The sequence below is a fragment of the Erpetoichthys calabaricus genome, chromosome 2 (genome assembly GCF_900747795.2).
Source record: "Erpetoichthys calabaricus chromosome 2, fErpCal1.3, whole genome shotgun sequence".
Taxonomy (NCBI): Eukaryota; Metazoa; Chordata; class Cladistia; order Polypteriformes; family Polypteridae; genus Erpetoichthys; species Erpetoichthys calabaricus.
In genome coordinates this window covers 131,791,604-131,815,367 of record NC_041395.2, presented here as the reverse complement: position 1 = coordinate 131,815,367, position 23,764 = coordinate 131,791,604, and the positions used below count along the sequence as shown (strand labels likewise).

At 35.5% G+C, this 23,764-nt stretch overlaps 1 protein-coding gene across 1 annotated transcript; it reads right to left on the bottom strand.

Annotated features, from left to right (window-relative positions):
* Nucleotides 1-14,352: 14,352 nt before the first annotated feature.
* LOC114645388 (extracellular calcium-sensing receptor-like) lies at nucleotides 14,353-22,585 on the bottom strand. The gene is made up of 6 exons (XM_028793247.2): nucleotides 22,389-22,585; nucleotides 21,695-21,992; nucleotides 18,938-19,753; nucleotides 18,634-18,861; nucleotides 18,414-18,537; nucleotides 14,353-15,354 (listed from the first exon to the last, which is right to left on the bottom strand). Exons 1-6 carry the CDS (start codon nucleotides 22,583-22,585, stop codon nucleotides 14,450-14,452), a joined length of 2,568 nt encoding a protein of 855 aa, XP_028649080.1. The 3' UTR covers nucleotides 14,353-14,449.
* Nucleotides 22,586-23,764: the final 1,179 nt, after the last annotated feature.

Genomic DNA, 23,764 nt, shown 5'->3' with positions numbered 1-23,764 from the left:
TTCCAGTTTTGTTATGTTACCAAAGATTATGTTCATCCTTTTCACCCTTACAACATTTTAACATAATTCCATTTTGGAAAATTATCTGTAAAGCTAATACTGTATAAAACTGCAATTCTGTATGGTGTTAGCACTAATGCTGCTGGGAAGTTGGTGCCTGTCTCATCGAATATTGGCCACATCGCAGAAACAAAACTTAGGATGCAAACCCTGGTCTCCTTATTGTGAGACAGTAGCACTACCACTGCACCATTATGCCACCCCAGAATTGATATTTATTGCTTATTTTCTAGTAACTTACCTGCAAAGGTTCAATTTTCATTTTCATTGTACAGGTCTTATTAACAAATGTCCCTTTTCCTTGTTGACACATTAACAGATTATGGAGTGAATGAACTACAGCATACACAGCTTTATAAATATTATTCGTAATTCTTAACTCAGATACATCAGTGTACTCATTAACAACTTTGCTTAAATCTTCATTGCCTGTACAATGATTAATATCCATGAATTTGTTTTGAGTATTTAAAGTGCAATTAAAAACTCCTTCCCAAAGCAAATTGTAGCCAGAATTCCCGAAGTTTTCAGTTGGGCGAACATTTAGTAGAAAGTCTTTTAAACCTGGGAGAACAGCATTAGTCATGGTAAATCCAATTGCTCCTCCTAAAACATAGTAACTTTCTTTAGCTACCACTTTTACATTAGAAATCCAGCTCTCACTGCATAGCCACTGAATGCCCGTTATATTTTGTAGAAACAGTTCTTTTATAAGCAGCTCTAAATCTACAAATGTTGTGAATGCCACTACTACTTTGGAAGATGAGTGTTTTATTATGTCTACTGTTCTAAGAATTCTTTCTCTTGGATAAGCAAAATAAATGACTTCAGAATATTCAAGGCAAATGCCTTCCTGTTCAATTGCATCTATGAATGTAGCCATTCCAAAATTGCCGTAATCATTGTCGCTTCTTATTGCACCAATCCAGGTCCATCCAAAATGCTTCACTAGCTGTGCCAGTGCCCTGCTTTGATAGTAATCACTTGGTATTGTTCTGAAGAAAGTTGGAAAGTCATACTTGTTGCTTAGACATGCACAGGTAGCAAAATGGCTTATCTGTTTGAAGTGAAACAGAATAAATTAGGTACACATCTATAAACATGCAATATTTTAAAATACTTACTTGATAATATTTTATGGTATTGTTAATACATTTAAGTAGAAATAAGCTAATACTACTAATGTGAAATTATATCTTACGTGTTTCTTAGTTACTAAGTAATCCATCTAAAACAAACTGAAGTAAAATCAGTAAAGGGATAAAGCAAACAAAATGGTAACAATAAATAACCTCTCTTTTTTACCATTAACCAATATATATATACTATATATATATATATATATATATATATATATATATATATATACTGTGTATATATATATATATATATATATATACAGTATATATACTGTATATATATGTGTTTTTTTAAATCTAATTACTTTTTTGTGATAATATTAAACTATTTAAAGGCTTTTAAATAATGTCAGATTTTATATCCTTTGAAAATTATGTTTCATCGAACTTTAAAGTCCCTGCAAAAAACTTTTCTCTCTATTACATCAAAAGCAAAAAAAAGTTAATAGTTCTGCTGAACTATTTTTAATTAACATATTTCTGTCTAATACAAATACATTATTTTTGCCTCCTGGAAGTATTGGCTCAAGACAGGAACTAACCCTGAATGGGGCACTTGTCTGTCACTCATGTATGCAGCCATTTTCTCAGTACCACAACATCCCAGAGCTCACCCATGAACACTAACATGCAAACAGATCCAGTTTAGAATCACCAACAATCATAACCATGTTGGTCTGTGGACTGAGGAAGTACAACTGGAGTATCTGAAGAAACACACACATATATAACTTCATTCAAACTCCATAAGGGCAAAGGTCTGCTGTCCAGGAGCTGTGAAACAGCAATGCCTACCATTATGCCTCCTTCTCCAACTAACTGCAAATTTTAACTACATTTAATAACTACATCATCAAATTATGCTTGTCAAATTGAATAAAATAAGAATAAGACATAAATATGGTACATCACATCTTACCATTGGTATGTGAAATGGCCTTGTTGCTGTTACAACTCTAATACTCAAAGATGATTCAGATCCCCCGATGATTGCATGAACAGTGGATGATTTAGTGCATGTCTCATTTGAGATAAAATCTCCCATTCCACTTAGTAAAGCCATTGCTGCCCTTGTAGACAAAAATATAGAGCTGCAATCATCATGTATTTTATAACCCAAAGAAATTCCAGGAAGTAGTTCTGTATTACTATTAATTTCTTCAATTGCAAAAATCATTGTCACAGCAAATTGGAATACTATTATATTTAGACTAAACAAAATAAACAAAATAAAGTGTTATTTTCTCCTTAACATGTTACATTTATTTATTATTCTAATGGATATGATCATGTCCCTTTTCACATATACATGTATTTTCATGGCCTGCTCAATGCTCTACAAAACCACAGTGATATAGAGTTTATCATAGCTGTTAAAAACATAAAGCACAAATTTAGTGAAGAGTCGTGCATGATAATAAGTCACAGAATTTCACGTGATTACTAAAGGATAAATAAAAACCTTTCTTAAATCAAGCGATACGTCTATAAGGGAATTACAAGACTTTAATGATTGGACAGTCAATTCAAAAAGTTGTTTTTTTTTTTTTTTACTTTTTTGGTGCAATTGATGTGCACAATAAAGTTAGTTGTAAAACCCATATTAAGATAAGTATAAATTATGCATCAGCATAGTTCAGCATACTATATGGGTCAGCAAACGTGCATCTATATTGGACACACACCCAAGCACACACATGCTTATATTCAAATGCATAAACATTGGAACAAAAACAGACTAGGCAAGGTCAGCTAATATCATTGTTATTGACTATAATATTTTTTTCAATAAAATGTTTTTTAGTATTTCTATGAAGAGTAATCTTTAATTAATTAATTGCTAACTCAATGCACCACATTAATCATAGCCTTCACAGGCAAAAAGTCACACTGACATCCTGTAAAATATTGCTGTTCACCAGCACATGAAGAGGTAATATACGGCAGTGTAAAATTAAAATATTTGAAAATCCATTTATACCAGTAAATAATGTATTTCATTGTCTCGTGTTATGTAGAAAATGTACTTGTTTTTGTCTTTTCGCACAGTTTCACTGTTTAACAGTTTTCTTTTTGTTAAATGTATTATTATTATTATTATTATTATTAAATTTCTACTTGATTATTTATTGGGAAAGATACCAGGGTGATGCGGTGGTAAGGACTGCTGCTTTGCAGCTCCTGATGTTTTGCAGTTTCTCTCCATGTTTGCACTGGCATTTCTCCTTCAGTTTTCATCCTACATCTTTAATATGTATATGTTATGTTAACTGGATATGTATATTAATATTTCTGTATATATTGTCCAATATTTATTTATGTCAAAATATTATGCATTACTTTGTGTTACATTACATTTTTTCATAGTATATTTGTAACTATTAAACACTATTCCCACAACAACACAATTTTCACAGTAAAAAACAATTTTGTTTGTTTAATAAAAGTAAACTGAATTAGTAGAAATTAACTTTATATTTTTGGGATCTTACTGTGATAAGGATCTGCATGGGCAATATGTCACAGTAAACTTTTCAAATATACTGTAGTCTTGCCAACATTGTCTAAAATTGTTTGTAGGTTGAACTAAGGAGTGCTTTAATATAGTATAAACCACTGATTCCCAAAGTGGTCTATATGGACCCCCAGGGGTCGATTTTGACTTGCAGGGGGTCTATGTCAGCGAGAAAAAAAATTGGGGGTGCACGAGATGTAAATGGTGGTCCACGTGAGCGGACACAACATGTAAGAATTTTACTAGGTTCTGATTTGTTTTGTTCCAAATCCAAATATTTACTTGCATTTTGTTTCTTTTCAATAAAGGTATGAATAAAAATTGCACATGTTTTTCTTTTTTTACAATTGTCCACTGTACAAAAAACCCTATGCAAGTAAGCAGCACTGTGTCAGTTGCCAAAAACACATTTGAAGTTAATAAGTTTGGGAAAATTCAATATTAGTCAGGCAGGGGGTCTATGAAAAACAAAAAAATTGGTAAGTGGTCTACGGGGCAAAAAAGTTTGGGAACCTCTGGTATAAACAGTACATATAACACCTTAAAGAGAACTTACACAAGATGTTACTTTAAAAGGCAGAATTAATCAATAAGTATGTCAATATTTGAAAGTCGCTCACAGGAAATTACCATAATACTCGAGGTGATATTTGACCAATGATTTTTTAACCAAAGTTAGTGATTATATTTAAAGGGAAATTAAATACACCTCCATCCATTTAAAAAAAATAAACATTGTTAACATATACTGTATGTACATGTATACTGTCTAAACTAAAAACCAAAATTCTGATTGCAAAATAAGCTAAAAAGAGAACAATATCTTATTTATAAGTACTTTTTAACTTACCCTTCACATACAATTGATTCAGATAAGTTTTCATATGTTGGTGTCATAGTTACAAAGTCTTGGAATGAAAAAAATCCACCAATAACAATATCTCCATGTTTTGAAAAAAGAGGTGGTTCTATTTGTGTAAGTAGCTTACAGGCTGGCTCCTCAGCAACTGTTACAACAAGCAATAAAACTACACATAACACAATCATTTCGGATTTAACCTGAACAGCTTAAACTACTGAAACACTTTGTAGTAATCTGAAATCACGTGTATATAAAGTACTTCAACCAGTACTTAACAATTCTCTGAGGAATGTGCCTTGGGATAAGCAGGGTTTTCTGGAGTTGCAAGTTAACAAGATGTTAATGTATTGGTTCATTTGTTTAATTAATAAATTAAAAATTAAAGTATTCTCAGTGTAAACTTACAGTGTTCAAGCATGTCATGTTAAACATCTGACTGAATATCCACAGTGTAGAAACCACCTGTAAGCTACATAAGTATCCAAAACATGAAGATAAAAATTGAAGCACTACTCAGTGTAATAAAAATAAATATTAACAAAAAGTTAGCTAGACACTGATTAGTAGTGATAGTAATAATTATAATGTACAGTTGACAATTACTATTTACCATATTAAAAAAAAAAACTCTCAAAGTGTCACTGTGAAAAATCTTATCAAATGGAATATATTACATTATTATGTGATTCACCATGCAGCATTCATAAGCTTTAAATTGTGAGCTTAGTCCAATGGAGTAGCAAGGCTGCAAGCAAGTAATCATTGGAAGAAGGAATGTAGCAGCAATTTCAGACCATTTTCACAATTAGGCCCTTTATGGAGCAACATTTCTTTACCGTTGTTTCTAATCTTCACGTCTGAAATTTGAGAAATCTGTGCCTTATCTTATTACAGTTTCAATTTTTGGGACATGCAAGAAAGAACACCGCATGCTCCACAGTTATTATCAGTACCTGTTAGTTCATTAGCTGTCTGCTTATGGAAGATGTCTTGGTTCTCCGTTTTCGAACTTGATCCCTGATAAAATGTGCAACATCTAGTTTTATTTCAGCTACTTTCCTAGAAGCAAGTTCTTGGTATATAATGAGTTATGCATTTCATTGTATAGATTAGTTTTGTCTATGTCATCAGAAATGTTTCAAAGGTGGCCAATAAAAATGTGTGTTTTCTTGATTGTAGTAAAGTAGTAACCCTCAAAGTTTATTTTGTAATTTCTATACAAAGTGAATAGATATTCACTCACCTGCTTTTTTAAATTTAAGCATATTATAAATTAACGCACACACATATTCAGATACCAATGAAACAGTACTTCCATGGTTGTAACTTCATTTGCATATAGAGAAAAACAATTATATAAACTGCAGATTGTATTATCCTACTTTTTATTTCAAGCCATCCATTGTTAATGCTTTTTGGGTCAATACCAAGATGTCTCCTGTTTCTTGCTGAGGAACTTGGGAAATTTGAATAATACCTGGGGAACACTGGTAACTTATGTGCTGAACATAATGTTGAGGGACTTGCCAACAAAACAGGAGGTACAGTATATGCAACTGTCTAGTCTGTGCTACCTTCCTACTGGCCTATGGCATAGGGAGCTGGTAAAATTCCAGACATTGTGACGGGGAAGATCATTAGATGGAGCTATTTGTTGTTTTTTTAGCTATCAAATACCAAATACTACTTGTGGTCAAAGTGAATAGCTGGAAAGGAGATGGAAAACACTGAGGCAAAGAACTTGGTATCATCTTGGTATTGGGAAATATTATAAAAAAGAAAAACATTTTTAATAATAAAAATAATAATTTATTTTGTTTATAGGCGCCTTTCAAGGCACACAAGGACACCTTACAGAGCACATTAATAACAACAGTCACAGCATAAAATTAATAAAACATTACAGTACAATAAAACCAGAATAAATACAATAATAAAATTAAATTTAAATTTATCAGCTAAAATTATCAGACAGAATAATAAAACATGAGTTTTAAGATGAGATTTAAAGGAAGGAAGAGAGTCGATATTATGAATGTCTTGTGGGTGAGAGTTCCAGAGGTGAGGGGCCACTCGACTGAAAGCTGTAAACCCCATGGTAGACAAGTGAGCAGGAGGTACAATAAGATTGATAGAGGAAGAAGATCTAAGGATATGAGAAGGAATAGAGATGTGAAGAAGATAAGAAAGATAAGGAGGTGCCAGATTATGAAGGGTCTTGTAAGTAATAAGCAGAATCTTAAAATCAATACGATATTTAATAGGGAGCCAGTGAAGCTGTTGTAGGACAGGAGAAATGTGTTCTATGGGAGGGGTTCTGGAAATAATACGAGCTGCAGAATTCTGAACCAATTGGAGTTTGTAAAGGAGTTTGTGAGGAAGACCAGAAAGGATAGAATTACAATAATCAATATAAGATGTAACCAGAGCATGAATAAAAATAGCAGTGCTGGTAGCTGAAAGAGATGTACGTAAACAGCTGATATTACGTAGAGAGAAATATGCAGACTGAGTGACATTATTAATATGTGCCACACATTTTAAGGTACTATCGAAACACCTAAGCTCTTAACCTGGGAGGAAAAAGAGATTAGAGAATTATCAACAGTCAATGAAATATTATCACATTTATCTAAAACAGATTTAGTTTCAACCAGAAGAACCTCTGCTTTATCACTATTTAATTTAAGAAAATTAGCAGACAGCCATGATTTAACTTCCTGCAGACAGTCAGAGAGGGAAGAAGGTAGAAGAGTGGAATCAGGCTTAGTAGACAGATAGAGCTGGGTGTCATCAGCATAACAATGAAAATGAATATTAAATTTCCTAAAGGTACGACCAAGAGGCAGAAAATAAATAATAAATAGAAGAGGGCACAAGACAGAGCCCTGGGGAACACCACTAACAACTGGGCAAGCTTCTGATCTGAAATTTTTTTAACTGTACAAACTGTGTATGATCAGAGAGATTTGATTTAAACTAGGCATGTGGAGTGTCAATAATACCAATCAATTTTAATTTCTCAAGAAGAATATCATGAGAGATTGTATTGAAGGCAGAGCTCAGATCAAGGAGCAGAAGTATGGTTAACAGCCCAAAGTCAGCTGGCATCAGCAGGTCATTGGTGATTTTAACCAGGGGTGTCTCTGTACTGTGAAATGGACGAAAGCCAGACTGAAATCGTTCAAACAAATGATTGTCAGTAAGGCAAGAGTGAACCTGCTCAGCAACAGTTTTTTTCAAGTGTTTTTGAAAGGAAAGGTAAATTTGCGATTGGACAATAATTATTTAGGTTGTAGGGATCCGCACCAGATTTCTTTAGAACTGGAGTTATTACAGCTGTTTTAAAAGATAAAGGAACAAGTCCAGAGATAAGGGAAGAATGTATGATGTTAGTTATTAGAGACGAAGGAGAAGACAAACAGAATTTAACCAAATAAGTAGGAAATGGATCCAGCTGACAGGTAGAGGACTTGGATTTTCTAATAATACCAAGTATTTCCTCCACAGTTGGGAGTTTAAAACCTGGTAAGAAAAGAAGAAGGGGGATCATAACATACTCCATGTATAGAATTTCCAACACCAGTCAGCTGCTGGTGGATATTTCCAATTTTCATATTTAAAAAGGTCATAAAAGAGTTACATTGGTCAGTACAGTAAAACTGTGATGGAAGACTGTCAGGTGGCCAGAGGATTTTGTTTACAGTTGAGAATAAAGCCCTAGTATTCTCTTCAGCTGACCCAATTAGTGTTGCATTGTATGTAGTTTTTGCTGCAGACAAGGCATCCTTATAGGCACGCATGTGTTCATCATACATATTCTTATGAACATCAAAGCCCGTCTTTTTATAAAGGCGTTCCAAGTGTTGGCCCTTAGCTTTAAGTTGGCGATGTTCCATGGTGAACCAGGGGGCAGAGTGAATAAGATAGTCCGGGTTTTCAGAGGAGCAAGATTGTTTAAAAGGCAGCATAGTCCATCGTTATAGTGGGCAACCAGTTCATCTGTGGTAAATAAATTGTCACAACTGGGAAGACTGTCGACTCCATTGGAGAAGGCAATTAAATCAATATTCTTAATATTGTGAAATGAAATGAAATCAAACATTTGATTTGGATAATATTAGGTCGATTTTTATTAGGAAAAGAACTGTAGCACTATTACTATTATTATTATTACTGTTATTAATATTAGTAATAATACTGATAATACTAATAATAATACATTTCAACGGGAGGCACTCTATTCTGCATTGGTTCAAGCTTTGTGACCACTGGTACTCTTCATTTTTTATGTGAGTTTGACTTACAGGTTAGTTATTATCTTTTTGGAATGTTGAACTTCTCCCCCAGATTTTTTTTTATGGCTATTCCTTCTAAACTCCCTTTATCGCCTGTTATGGATCAGTGTCAGTGTGTATGTATTTGTAGCTGCCCGTCTTTACCCTATGAAAGACTGATCAATAGATGTTTGCGGACAATGGTGCGAGGACAGGTTGCAGCCTTCTAAAACTCTGAATTGATTAAATTATTTTAAACAGGTGGCTGGACAGCTATTTACAAATGATTTTAGTAGATAATTTTGTTCAACAGAAATCTACAAACTAACACATTAAAATAAGCACCACAATAAATTAATGAATCATCCATCCATCCATCCATTATCCAACCCGCTATATCCTAACTACAGGGTCATGGGGGTCTGCTGGAGCCAATCCCAGCCAAAACAGGGCACAAGGCTGGAAACAAACCCTGGGCATGGCGCCAGCCCACCGCAGTAATGAATCATACATTGTAAATTATAGTAAGGGTAATATTTTTTTTTCTTACTTTAAGTTTAGGAAGCAATTTTACTACCTTTTTAATTATAGTACTGAGGAAAGAGATTTCCTGTAAACTGTGGTATAATAGGATTAGATTTTAGTTCAAGGAAAATACTACATTTTTTAATTTCTTGAAGTCAATAGATGAAGAAATAGATGAATGGAAACAACTAAAAACACAGACATAAAGTACATTTTTAGAAAATACTAACTGTTAACTATAACTCTGTACACACTGCATTTTTTATTCTATTTCTTTCTTATGTAAAAAATGAATTGTTTATTTAAAGGATAAGTTCATTATTTTTCAATTTAGTTATTTATTTACCAGTCATTATATATTATTATTTATCACATGAAATTGCATTTTAAAGTAAGCACATTTTATAAATTTTAAAACTTGCCCTCTCTTACATTTGTGGCAGGCAGCCGTGGGCCCATGCCTGGCCGGGATGCCCCTGCAGCATATCTTCCGGGGGAGCAAGGATGGGAAACCCAGTATCTCCCCCTGGACGCTAGATGGCAGCCTCCCTGGGTTGCAGCAGTGCCTCGGACTCCCCCAGGGCTTCATGGGGGTTGGAGTTCTGTGCAACCCTGTTGGGTTCTGCAGGTGCCGCCAGGGGGTGCTGCAGCAGGAGCTGTTGGACCCTTCTGGGCACTAGTTTCGCCACACCCGGAAGTGCAGCCAGATGTCAGCAATCAAACACCTGGAGCACTTCTGGGTGCCCAATAAAAGGGGCCACCAACCACCACTCAGCAGCCAGAGTCGGATGGAGGAGGACGAGGTTGCCTGGGAGGAGTGGTGGTGCAGGAGAAGTGTGTGGTGTGCTTGGTGTTTTTGGGTGTTGTGCCTGTGGGGATTACGGGGAAGACATGCCCCACAGGTGAAGAAAATAAAAAGTTTATTTATTTTATACATGTGCCTACAGTGTGAATCTGTGTCGGGTCGGGCATATATATAGAGCCTTGTTACAAATTTTATAAAGGAGCTTATGGAGAACAGGGTCCAGTGTGTAAAAAGCCTTAAAACTTGCCAAATACAGTGGAACCTCGGTTCACGACCATAATTCGTTCCAAAACTCTGGTCGTAAACCGAGTTGGTCGTGAACCGAAGCAATTTCTCCCATAGGATTGTATGTAAATACAATTAATCCGTTCCAGACCGTAGAAACTGTATGTAAATATATACTTTTTTTAGTTTTTAAGCACAAATATAGTTAATTGTACCATAGAATGCACAGCGTAATGGTAAACTAAATGTAGAAACATTGAATAACACTGAGAAAACCTTTAACAACAGAGAAAACTAACACTGCAATAGTTTGCGCTATAGTGCTAGGAACCGCTCGCTAAAAACACTTTTTTTAATGAGTTTTAAGCACAGGGGAAAAAAGGAACATTTGAAAAATCCGTAATTTAATAAACCACCAAGAAAAGTAACATTGCAACAATGCAGGCAACGAACCGATCACTGGAAACAGAACTGAAAACAAAAACAAGCCTTCTCTAACTTATGCGTCCCTCAATCGCTCTGTGTGTGTGTGCGTGCGTCTCTCTTTTGCGAGCCTGGAGCGCCTGTGTGTATCTCTCTAGCGCGCTCCTGTGTGTGTGCGTGCGCGCCTCCCCCCCCTACTGTGTGTGTGTGTGTGTGCGTGTGTCTCTCTTTTGCGAGCCTGGAGCACCTGTGTGTGTCTCTCTAGTGCGCTCCTGTGTGTGTGCGTGCGCCTCTCTCTCCCCCGCCTGTGTGTGCGTGCGTCTCTCTTTTGCGAGCCTGTGTGTGTTGTCACGCTTGGGTCACAGATTTGCACAGAGACACAGGAGGTTGTAGAAAAAAAGGAACTTTATTCAAAGCACTGCAAACAAACATTTGTCTCTTTTCAACAGTTTAAACGTGCTCCGTGACAAGTCAGAGATGACAGCTCCACCAGGAGCACAGATTGTCTGAGAGAGAAAGAAGGAGAAGCAAGCAACCAATTTTAAGAAGGCGGAGCACCGCACGAGAGGCATATTACGCGACAGAGCCGGCAAGAAGGGAAAGGAGGAATGTGAAGGTAGTCTGTCCATGTTTCTTAGGGGTTTTCCCAGGGGCGTCTGTATTCTCTGGGGGTGCGATCAGCTTTGCAGCTCACAGTGTGTCTGTCTAGAGCGCTCCTGTGTGTGTGCGCACACGCCTCTCTCGCGCGTGCTCCTGTGTGTGTGTGTGTGTGTGTACAGCCCTCTGTCTCTTGCGCTGCCTCTCTGTGTGTGCGTGTGTGCGCGCGCGCTCTCTCTCGCTCGCTCGCTGCACAGGAAATGCACAGGGAGAGAATGAACATCAACAAACCAAAAGGGAACCTGGCTTGTTCGTATACCGAGTGTTTGGTCGTGAACCGAGGCAAAAGTTTGGTGAACTTTTTGGTCGTAAACCGAGTTGTACGTGTACCGAGACGTTCGTGAACCGAGGTTCCACTGTACATACATTTTCTGAGCCAAAAATGTTATTGATCCACATCTTGAGATTACACACATTTTACAAAATAGCATATACATGTTGTTTAAAGTGGGCGGCACGGTGGCGCAGTGGGTAGCGCTGCTGCCTCGCAGTTGGGAGACCTGGGGACCCGGGTTCGCTTCCCGGGTCCTCCCTGCGTGGAGTTTGCATGTTCTCCCCGTGTCTGCGTGGGTTTCCTCTGGGCGCTCCGGTTTCCTCCCACAGTCCAAAGACATGCAGGTTAGGTGGATTGGCGATTCTAAATTGGCCCATGGGTGTGTTTGTGTGTGTCCTGCGGTGGGTTGGCACCCTGCCTGGGATTGGTTCCTGCCTTGTGCCCTGTGTTGGCTGGGATTGGCTCCAGCAGACCCCCGTGACCCTGTGTTCGGATTTAGCGGGTTGGAAAATGGATGGATGGATGTTGTTTAAAGAATGAAAAAAAAACCTTGCTGTGAGATTCAGCCATTTTAAAAGAAGGCCGACTGTGCGAAACACTTCGCTGCTCATATTCCCCAGCAGCACACTTCAGGACCAGGGACATGGATTCACTTCATAAAGACATCACCAAGCACCATTATTGATACTAATTGCTATGCCCAGATGTGAATTGCTGTGTGGGATCAGTATACAACTAGACAATAATAAATGAAACAGTCACTCCTACAATTGCTTATATTCTTTCAGTATAGTTAAGCTCATTTCGTTTATTATGCAAAGATATTGCCTGCTGATACTAGACTGATAATGCATGCATGTGCTTCGTTGAGAGAGAATATTAAGCATGAGTGTAACATGTAATCAAGTCCTCACAGGTGGCGCAGTGGTAGTGCTGCTGCTTTGCAATAAGGAGACTGTGGAAGATTGTGGGTTCGGTTCCTCCTTGTGTGGATAGCGCTTCGAGTACTGAGAAAAGCGCTATATAAATGTAATGAATTATTAAGTGACAAGAACTAATCAGATATTACACTGTAGGAATACATCCATCCATCCATTCATTCATCTTCCTAACCTGCTTATCCATGAGAGGGTCACATTGCAACTGGAGCGTATCCTATGAGAGATTAATTTGGAGGTAACAATAAAGGATTTTGGTTTGCAGTGCACATTGAAATATATAAGCTTCTTTTAGAAATTTCATGAAGAGACTGCTGAAATGGACATGTACAGTAACCAAACAGAATGTTCCAGGGGGTGGTTCAAGAAACTAGCTGATGTAATGTTCATTCATGCACCTAGTAAGACTTGCTAGTTGGCATGTATACAGTTTTCATAAAAGAATAAGAGCTGAATCAAGAGATACTGAAGAACAAAAATATTATGGAGAAATACTTTAATTGTAGGCCGGTTGTGCTCTATGTAAAAGCACCTCATGTCTCTTAACCAATCAGAGTATGATATGTGAGCATTAATTCAGCACTGTTATGTAAATTCAGTTGTTTAAAAAATCCCAGTCATTATCAAGTGCAAGGCAGAAACAACAAACAAACACACACACACACACACACGCACCCACATGCACACACTAGAGCAAATTTAGCAATGGCAATTTAACTAAAGTTAATCAAGGTGAAGTTCACTAAGTTTAGTATGGGTGTCTTAACATAGGCAGAGTGGTATCAAAGAGCAGTCATTCCTGCCTCATAGTGCCAGAGTTTGCATTGAGTTTATCCCTCTGTATTTATGGATTAACTGGTATCAGTAAATGTCAGTAAGTTTAATCACTCAAAAATGTTGCCCTCAGGTCTTTTATTGCCTTATCCTCAGCAAGACCAACTAACCATACATTAAAATTTTTGACAACTGTCTATTGATCATCTGCCATTTTCATTTTCTGAGAAATTTTCTGCCGATATCAAAGCCTGCGGATGCTCAAGTCCCTTAAATAAAATGGGGTAGTATTTTCATACAACCTATGGATATCCTCCTGGATACTTTACATCATCTCTAGATTACTTATTATACCTAATACATTGTAAATACTATATAAATAGTTGTTATACTGTAATTTTATGGTATTATAGCAAGACACATGTCAGTACTTGTTCAGATACAGCAATCATAACTTAACTTCATACTACACATTAGCCACAAAATAACATTTTCTTTCTTTCAGAATTTACGGATTGCTTTTGTTTAATGACTTGAAAGAAAAATACATTGAATAAAACATAAAATTTTTAGAATATAAACATATATGAAAATTTATTCTCTCTCACACAAACACACACTAACACACACACGCACGCATGCACACGTTGCACTTTTACTTTAAAAATATCAAACTTATTCTTTCAGTCACGATAATAAGCAATGTATATGCAGAATTTAATTTCAAGCAGGGTTGTCTGGATGCATTCCAGGCTCTTTCCAAGTAAAGCAGGTTTAAAAAAGGATGGATAGATTTAATAATTTAAATAATGTACAAAAACACAGAGCAATGTAACTTTTTTATTGACCAATTTAAAATTACAATAATCTGCTGCATTTCATTCCAAAAACCCATTAAGCTTGTTATACTGTGATAAACAGTATGTTTGCTTTAGCGTTGACAATAAGTCTCATGAGCCTTTATTTCAGTGTGCCTTAGGCGATGTTTTTCCCCATCAAGTGCCTTTTTGTATTTTCTTCAGGCTTCAGTAATATAATGTAACATTTTGGAGCAAAAATACAGAACAGCAAACCAAAGCTAGAGGCCAAAATTGCAAATATTTCAACTGCCACTGTAAACTTTCCAGGTGAGCTGATATATGCTGGAATAAAAGTGATCCAAACTGCACAGAATAGAAGCATGCTAAATGTGATAAATTTTGCTTCATTGAAGTTGTCTGGCAACTTCCGAGCCAGAAATGCTAGAATAAAGCAAATTGAGGAAAGAAATCCTATGTATCCTAAAGCAGCATAAAAAGCTGCTGTAGATCCAACATCACATTCAAATATAATTTTGTCTTTGTGAGATATTACATTTTTATTTGGGAATGGTGGTGAAATTATTAGCCAGAATGAGCAAATTAAAATCTGGATGAAAGTACAGGCAAAAACGCTAAGGCGTTGCTGGGTTGGTCCAAACCATTTCATTGTATTACTTCCTGGAAGTGTAGCTCTGAATGCCATTAACACCACTGTAGTTTTCCCCAGTACGCATGAGATGCATAAGACAAATGTGATTCCAAAAGCTGTATGGCGCAACTTACAGGACCAAGTAGAGGGCTCACCAATAAAGGTGAGAGCACAAAGAAAACACAAAGCCAGTGACAAAAGAAGAAGAAAACTTAATTCGCGGTTATTAGCTCGAACAATAGGAGTGTCTTTGTAGTAAAAGAAAACCAATACTACAAGAAAAGTTATTGAGCTACCAAGCAAAGAAAGTATTACTAGTAAAGTTCCCATGAGTTCTCCAAATGACAAGAATTCAATTTCTTTTAAAAAGCATTCATTTCTCTGCTCATTTGATCTGTATTCCAAAGGGCAGCTGATGCAGTCAATGGAATCTGCAAAAAATAAAATAGGCCTATAAAAACAGTGGCTTGTTTTGAGATTTTTTTTTTTATGGCTACACTGTGGATATTGCTGTTGTTTGCTTTTCTTATTTCTCACTCAAGGTACCTTCTGTGTACACTGTATGTATATGTATGTTATGTATATTTTTGTAATGATAATATGGGTCATATACGTATGTGGATTGCTTTTTTCTTTCACAATCCAATCACATGATGTAAGACAGATACAGTAAATTACAGCCTTTTCCAGTGCAAGTGAGTGTGGATACATACATGAATATCTATCTATATAATAAAGCTATATGTCTGCATGTGTGTGTTCGGTCCCCCAGAGTAATCCATTTGGTCAGTTTGGTGTTGATTTGATTGGTCTGTTTCGCTGTGATTGCTCAGTCAAATTGGAAGTGCTGGTCAAGGTAGATTAACATACATGAGTATACTCAAGAAAAGTCATAGGAGGAATACTGGGAGTCAGAGTCACCTTCAAAGATGGGAAGTATTCGCAAAAATACAAATGATGTTTTCAAAGTGGGTAATGGGGGCATATCTGCCATTGGTGGTAGTCTTAAAGTGGACAGGAGGTGAACAACATGTCATGAAATGACACAGTCTAAAGCAAACTTTACAGGAACAAATATGAGAAGGGAAGCACCAGGTATAGGACCAAAGCCGATGGAGTATATATATATCTATATCTATCTATCTATCTATCTATCTATCTACATATAGATAGATAGATAGATAGATAGATAGATAGATAGATAGATAGATAGATAGATAGATAGATAGATAGATAGATAGATAGATAGATAGATAGATAGATAGATAGATAGATATACTGTATGCTATTTCTGAATAAACTATAATCTTGGCAAAATCAGGACAAGTAGAAAAAGTGAGTGTTGTATGTATCTAATCGATTAGGTTAAAAAGAGCAGGGATATGTTTAAGGATTACTATAAATTGTTGCCATAAAACTCTGTAAGCCTTGTAAATTTAATACAAGTGACAGTTGATCTAACAAAAAAAAGCGTGAACCATAAATCATACTCAAGAGTGTTTGTTAGTAATTTGACATTCTTAACAAAAATCTATTTTTTGAATTGTTCTATTGAAATTCTTTAATTTAATTACAAACAGCATTTACTCCTATTCTTTTTTTGTTAAATAAGATGGCATCTGGCATGTCTAAAAGAATGTAAACAAAGAATAAAACTGATTCTCAAAAAAAAAAAAAAATTAAAGAATAAGCTACAAAGAACAAATTTTAACTTGAACAAAATTCAGATATGCCCTTAGAGAAGGAGTGCCAGAAGCATTAGCAGAAGTCACTACAATGATTTAAAAGCACTTAGCAGCAAAGTCAAATGAAAGAATAAAATCCACAGAAAATGCTGCAAGCCCTTGATATTGTGGTTATGCAGAATGTAAAGACAGCCCCTGGCTGACTGGCAGACTAGGGTGGTGGTTGCCATTTTTTAAAAGTAGACAGGAGGATATATCCTTGTTACAGACAGTTCACATTCTTCACCTTTCCTGTGAAACCTATGCTAGAGTACTGGAATGAAAGTTCTATAAAACAGCTAAACCTTAGATTTTCTAGGAAAAACAATGCGAATTTTGCCCTGGAACATTAGTCATTTTCTTTGTCCTTGCCTGGTCATTTGAAGGTTAATAGCTGTCTACTTGCTTTTTGTGAACTTATGAATACATATCACAGGTTAATTATACTTACGCACTCTCTAACAGTGTTATCTACTTCTTATTTTATTTGACCTTTACCTGAGAAAGCTCATACAAGCAATCCTATTTTAAACATAATATCACATAATAAAGTAAATATCACATGATATATCACATGTTATAAGTCACTACATAGGTCTGTAAATCAATACATAAGTCAATACAATACAATACACAACATAAATCAACAAATCCAACCTTTTCTCAAACTTTTACAAAATTTCCCATATGTGCAAATTCTACTATTTAGAGTTTTCAAGGACAATATACCAAGAAACAGCTGAGGCTTACAGACTGTTTCCTTTTTGGGACATAAGACTTACATCTAAAGGCATCTATACCAGGGGTGGACAAAGTCGTTCCTGGAGGGCTGCAGTTTGCAGTGGCTGTAAGTTTTTGCTCCAACCCAGTGGCTTATTAAGACGCATTTATTGCTCAAGTAACACTTCTGCTTCATTTTAGTTGTCTCACCTGTTAAGATTTTGAACCCTTATTGCTTATTTTAGTCTTAAACAGCTGTATTCTCATTTTTTAATTGTTCCTTATTAGCAATAAGATGCAAATGACAAAAGAAACCTGCATTTCTCAATTTAGTTTATTTCAATTTACACCTGTGTGTACTTATCATGCACTATTTGGTTTAATTAAATACTTGGAAGGAAAGTGAAGAGTAAGAACTGAAGGACTGTGAATTACTCTTCCTTTTTAGACTTCAAATCATTTGGATGATATCCTTTGAAAGTAAAAAAAAATCTAGGATATAAGAATGACCTGACATGGCAGAGTTAAACCACTAACAAGCCGTGAAATTAAATTATTGGTAAGGATTGTTTAATTAAGCAACTGGGTTGGAACAAAAACCCGTAGGCACTGCGTCCTTCTAGGACTGACTTTGAACTCCCCTGATCTAAACTGATTGCTGGGAATGCTTTCCCCTTGAATTCACCAGACATGATTGTCTAATATATTATTTAGAAATCTGCACCTTGATCCATTTACTGTACTCACTCATATATGTGGGACACTAGACACTAAGTCAGCGACATAGACTACAAAAATTCAAAATATTCATTGACTGAAAGCCATCCCATCTCAAGGTACAGGTATACACACAACCATGATCACTGATTTGGATCTATTTAGAGTTTACTGGACAATTTTTGAATTATAATTTAATACATGATGTTTTCAATCTGAATACTTTGTACAGTATAACATATTTTGAAAGCATTTAGTTCTCAAGTTTTTTCAATTAACAAGGAAGAGATATAATGTTTCATTCCAATTTTTTTAAGGCTGTAACTTACTTGTTGTATTGCTAAATTCACCCTCTGCACAAGGGATGCAGTCAAAACAACAGACAGGTTTTCCTTTTTTAACTGCTTTTCGAGTTCCTGGGAAGCAACTCTCACTGCACACTGATCTTGGCACCTAAGAGAAATTGGATAATAAACTTAACATGGGTTTAAAACTGTTATCTCTTTTGCTAATAAACAGTTCTGCATTAAAACTTATATCTGTTCATACCTTATTTGCATTTCCCATCCAAACAATGCTGATGTTGTTCATTATAAATTCTTTTCCTTCTGATAAAGATGCATCATAGGCACCTATTTTTAGAAATTCTATGTTCCCGTGACTGTTTCTCTGCCAATTTATTAAATCGTATTTTGCCGTTGGATCTCCACTCTCATCAAAATATATCTTCTCTCCATAATTAGTTGTAAAATTCACTTTTTTTAAGTAATACAGCACCTGCAAGACAAATTTTGTATGCACTATTGTACATGCAAAAAAATATAAAATACAAAAGTAAAATATTTTATATTACCTGCCATGGCTCAATGTTGATTTTATTGGCACATGTTTTATTGACAAAGGGTCCTTCTCCATTCTTGCATCTTAGCAGATCTTGCAGGGAATAGGCTACGGCATACACTGCTTTATACACATTACCAGGAATTCTGAATTCCGATACATCCGTATACTCATTACTTATATCTCTTAAATTCTCAGATCCTGTGCATGGAGTAAGAGTTGATGCATTTTCTTTGGAACTCATTGAACAGTGAAAAACTGTTTCCCAAAATTCATTGAGAAAAGCGTTTCCAGGAGCTTCAGATGGATGTATATTTAGAATATAATCTTTCAGTCCTGGTATTTCAGCTTCACTAATAGCAAATCCAATGGAGCCACCTAATATTTTGTAGCTCTCCTCGGTTGCAAAGATTCTGGCAGAAATCCAGCCTTCACTGCCAATCCACTGTCGCCCTGTGACATTCTGATTCTGCAGCTCTTTCAGGAGAATTTCCATATCTTGTTTTGTGAGAAAAGCAACAATAACTTTTGATGAAGATGCCTTAATGACACGTACTGTTGCAGCAATTTTCTCACTAGGATAACTATAGTAAATTGATTCTGAATATTCAATGCAAATGCCCTCTTTCTGAACAGTTTGAATAAAAGTAGCCATCCCTAGGTTACCATAATCATTGTCACTTCTAATTGTTCCAACCCAAGTCCATCCAAAATGTTTTACAAGCTGTGCAAGGGCTCTACTTTGATAAGAATCACTTGGGATGGTCCTGAAGAAGGTAGGGAATTCCTGTTTATTGCTGAGACAGGCACACGTGGCAACATAACTTATCTGAATTAAAAATATGAATTAAAAAAAAAATACTTGGATTTTTCTGTAATGCATAATTTAATGAAATAACAAATCACTCTCAGTTAATCTGGTACAGTATGTTGTCAAAAAATCAATGGTATATTGTCTAAATGTGCATCTAACAAAACCAACAACTAATCTTACTTTACAGAGGAGAATACCATATAATGTTCATTAAGTGCAAGAGACTTTGGACTGTGATTGTTACAAAATAATGCATGTTAGCAGTATTGAGGTTTGAGTCATGCATGTATCCTTTTTTATCTTGATCTTATTTATGTTTTGGATAGAAAAATGCATGCAGAAGAACAATTATCAGTACTAAATAAGTGATATAAAAATGGTTTATTATTATAAAAGTCTTTTAAAGAAAAAATACTGTCCTAAATTGTTCTAAAAATGTTACAATTTTCACAATATTCACTCATTGCTTGTATCTGTTTCTAAAGAAAGATGAATATATGCAGTAGGATCTGCATTTAATTTATTTAATTTTATTATCTGCAAGAATAATAACATTTTTTCATTTATTTTGAATTTTCAAATGCTGTGTTTTGCATTTTAAAATTTAATTTTATTACCAATATCTCATAAGAAATTAAAACTGTAGCAGTTCCTGTTCCACTTTGTTCTTTACTAGTTCACAAGTCCCACTTGTTCCTGAACAGTTATTTGGGTGGGAGTTTAAAATTACTTCCGTGGATATTACGTACTTCTGTAAGAGCCACTCTTAGAAAGTTAATGCTCTAAGTTAAATTCATACTAATGTTCACTTAATTTGAATAGAATATCATTTTCTTTCATAGTCATAGACAATGTTATAGCCTTTTACCCCCTGTAAGTTAATACAAGATAGAACTTTCTTGCTATAACTAAGAAACAGTGTGTTAATTGAGTCAGTTATTGTTTAGAATAGGTCCTGGCACTTGCAGGGGCTGAAAGACCCATTTACTACATAAAAATGGGATAGGCATACAGTGTTCTGAACGATTAGAAATGGTTCAACCGTATAAGCCAACTTATAGAAATGAAACAAAATTTTTAAGCTTTAAATATAACTTTTCTTAAACATGAATTTTCTTTTTTTTTGCTATATCATTTTTTTTTCTCTATTTTGTATGAACTGTTTTACTTTGAATTTTTATTAAATTTTTTAAAGAAGATATTTTGTCTGTGGAATCATTTCAACGTGTCAAGTTATTGCTGAATCCCATTTTGCAAACTAGAGCATCTGAACTTTGGTAATTTTTGGTAAACGCAGCTACAACTTCATTAACATTTTCCAACTTTCTCTGTTCCTGTGTGTACTGTTATGATAATTATGTTATGCATTACATGAGAAAAAGTAAGTATTTAATATAATGGAAGTTTTCAAAAATAGGGTTAATAGGAATCTAGTATTTCGAAAGATCACACTGGTTAAGCTATGCATGAATCATACATACCACAGACAAACACACGATGCTAAAACACTCACTCACAGATATCACTCTAAAAATTGACAAATCATGTTTAGGGGCTATTGTTGAAATAAAGTATCATTTATAGTAAATACAATAACAAAAATTATGTGGCCATTCAAGTTTCTGCACTCATAATACAGTATGTTAATCAAATATTGAGAAAAATTGTCAGTAATTAATTTTTGTACAATTACTGGGTCTGTTAACAAAAACATGTACAAATACTTTAACTTAGATAAGAACTACGCAACATTTTGTTAGCAATTTGTCTTTTTGTTTCTCATGTGACCATTTTGTATAAGCGGAGCTAAAATTCCCATCACCTTAATTACTTAGAACAACTACTACTTTTTAAAACAAAACACAAATATTAATAAATACCAAAAAATAGTAAAAGTGAAAGGTTAGACTTAAGATCATTCAAAATAAATATTATAAACAGAATGTATTAATTTACCACTGGAATGTGAAAAGACTGGAGAGCTCTTGCAATAACTATGGTGTGTGATGAACCAGACATTCCAATTACTGCATGAACAGTTGATGGGGTATTACATGGTTTACCGGGATGTGATTCGTCACCTTCATTTCCATTCATTAAAATTAATGCTGCTTTTATAGATAAATGAATGGAGGTACAGACATCAAATATTTTATATCCCAGGGAAACGTCTGGCAGTAGAGATGAGCTGTTATTTATTTCTTCAATAGCAAAGAGCATTGCTCTGACAATCCTCATTTCATTGTAACTAAAGCTGTAATGCAAGTTGTAGGACTATTATACCAAATGGAATACATACATACTACATACAGTATGCTTTTCATGCAAATATTTATTTCAGAAAATTATATTTACATACAAGTTCTAAAAATGAAATATTAAAAATAAATGCTATAATAAATGCACCCACAGCAACATGACAAACTGCTGCATATCTCACTTAGATTCTTTATACCATATTGAAAATGTCTTCAGCATTTTACATTTCCTATAACTACCAAGCTGTCCAAATGGAAATGGCTGACCAATTTCAAATATTTAATCCAGTAAAAGAACTTTTTACTTTAATTTTTATACAACCTACAGTTAACGTTATTCAAGTTAAACAAGTAATATATAATTAATATCCTCAAAAATATTTTTAACTTACCCTTTACATTTAGTTGGTTCCGGAACTGACTTAAATGTATACCTGGCATTCTCAATGCCATGAAGACTAAAGATTCCTCCCAGCATAATATCTCCAGGCTTTGACAAAATAGGCTCTATTGAGTTAGCTTGGGCTCTGCATGCAGACTCCTGTGCTCTGGTTGAAACAGTAAAAAGCAGCACTATCAGATGCAGCATTTTAGATGTTTGCTTCTACTCTGAGTTAATGAAAATGCATGGCTTCACTTTATTTATTGATTTACTCGGTGCTGGTATTACAATCATGTAGATAAATCCAAGGTAAACATCTTTGCTGCCCCACAGCAATAACTCTCTATGGTACAGCATACCTAATGATTAATCTTAATTTAGAATTACACCACACACAATTTGTCTCCAAGTTATTATGATTCTGGTATGTTGGTAATTGTCCTCTTTACCAAGTGTTTAATTATCAATACAGCTATGGATCCATCCATTTTGTAATGTTATCTACATGTTAATTATGTTTTTTCCAATGTATAACGGGAGCAGCCGAAAGAAGGAGAAGAAGAAGTGAAGTGTTAACTTCCATCCGTCCATTATCCAACCTGCTATATCCTAACTACAGGGTCACGGGGGTCTGCTGGAGCCAATCCCAGCCAACACAGGGTGCAAGGCAGGAAACAAACCCCGGGCAGGGCGCCAGCTCACCACAGGGCACGCAAACACACACCAAGCACACACTAGAGACAATTTAGAATCGCCAATGCACCTAACCAGCATGTCTTTGGACTGTGGGAGGAAAACCGGAGCGCCCAGAGGGAACCCATGCAGACATGGGGAGAACATGCAAACTCCACGCAGGGAGTACCCGGGAAATGAACCCGGGTCTCCTAACTGTGAGGCAGCAGCGCTACCCACTGCGCCACCGTGCCGCCCAGTGTTAACTTTCTCAGAGTAAATTCTGTATTACATAATTGCCTTAAAATTATCTGATTCCTAGTTATATCATTATTTATCTTTTGCACATTTAGCACTGATGGTCACTTACGACTTGGGAAGAAAATCCACTAATTGTACATATTCATCAGATTAATGGTGGGGGGTACTAAGGCTCATGAGAAGTAACTTTGCCTACCCTGTTAGTGTTATAATTGGAAGTCAAACACATGGAAAATGGTTGTGAAACTTCCAAAATGTTCTTCAAGCTGGAACCAACCTTTACAGACCTGCCCAGAAATGACCTTACCTCAAGCTACCAGCCCTACCAACTGCTACCTAAAGACTTCAGTGTGCCCAGGTCTAAAAATGGGTAGCAGGCTTATGCCATTCTACAATTACACAGATCGTTGTAGACACGGAACACACATGAAATGTATGTATTTCAAATCATGA

Coding starts and splice junctions, on each gene's coding strand:
- LOC114645388 (XM_028793247.2), bottom strand. CDS start 22,585: ATGCTGCATCTGATAGTGCTGCTTTTTACTGTTTCAACCAGAGCACAG. Junction 19,754..21,694: donor AGTCTTTTCACATTCCAGTG/GTAAATTAATAC, acceptor TTTTTAATTCAG/ATAAGTTATGTTGCCACGTG. Junction 15,355..18,413: donor TGAATTTAGCAATACAACAA/GTAAGTTACAGC, acceptor TATTTTTTGCAG/ATTCCATTGACTGCATCAGC.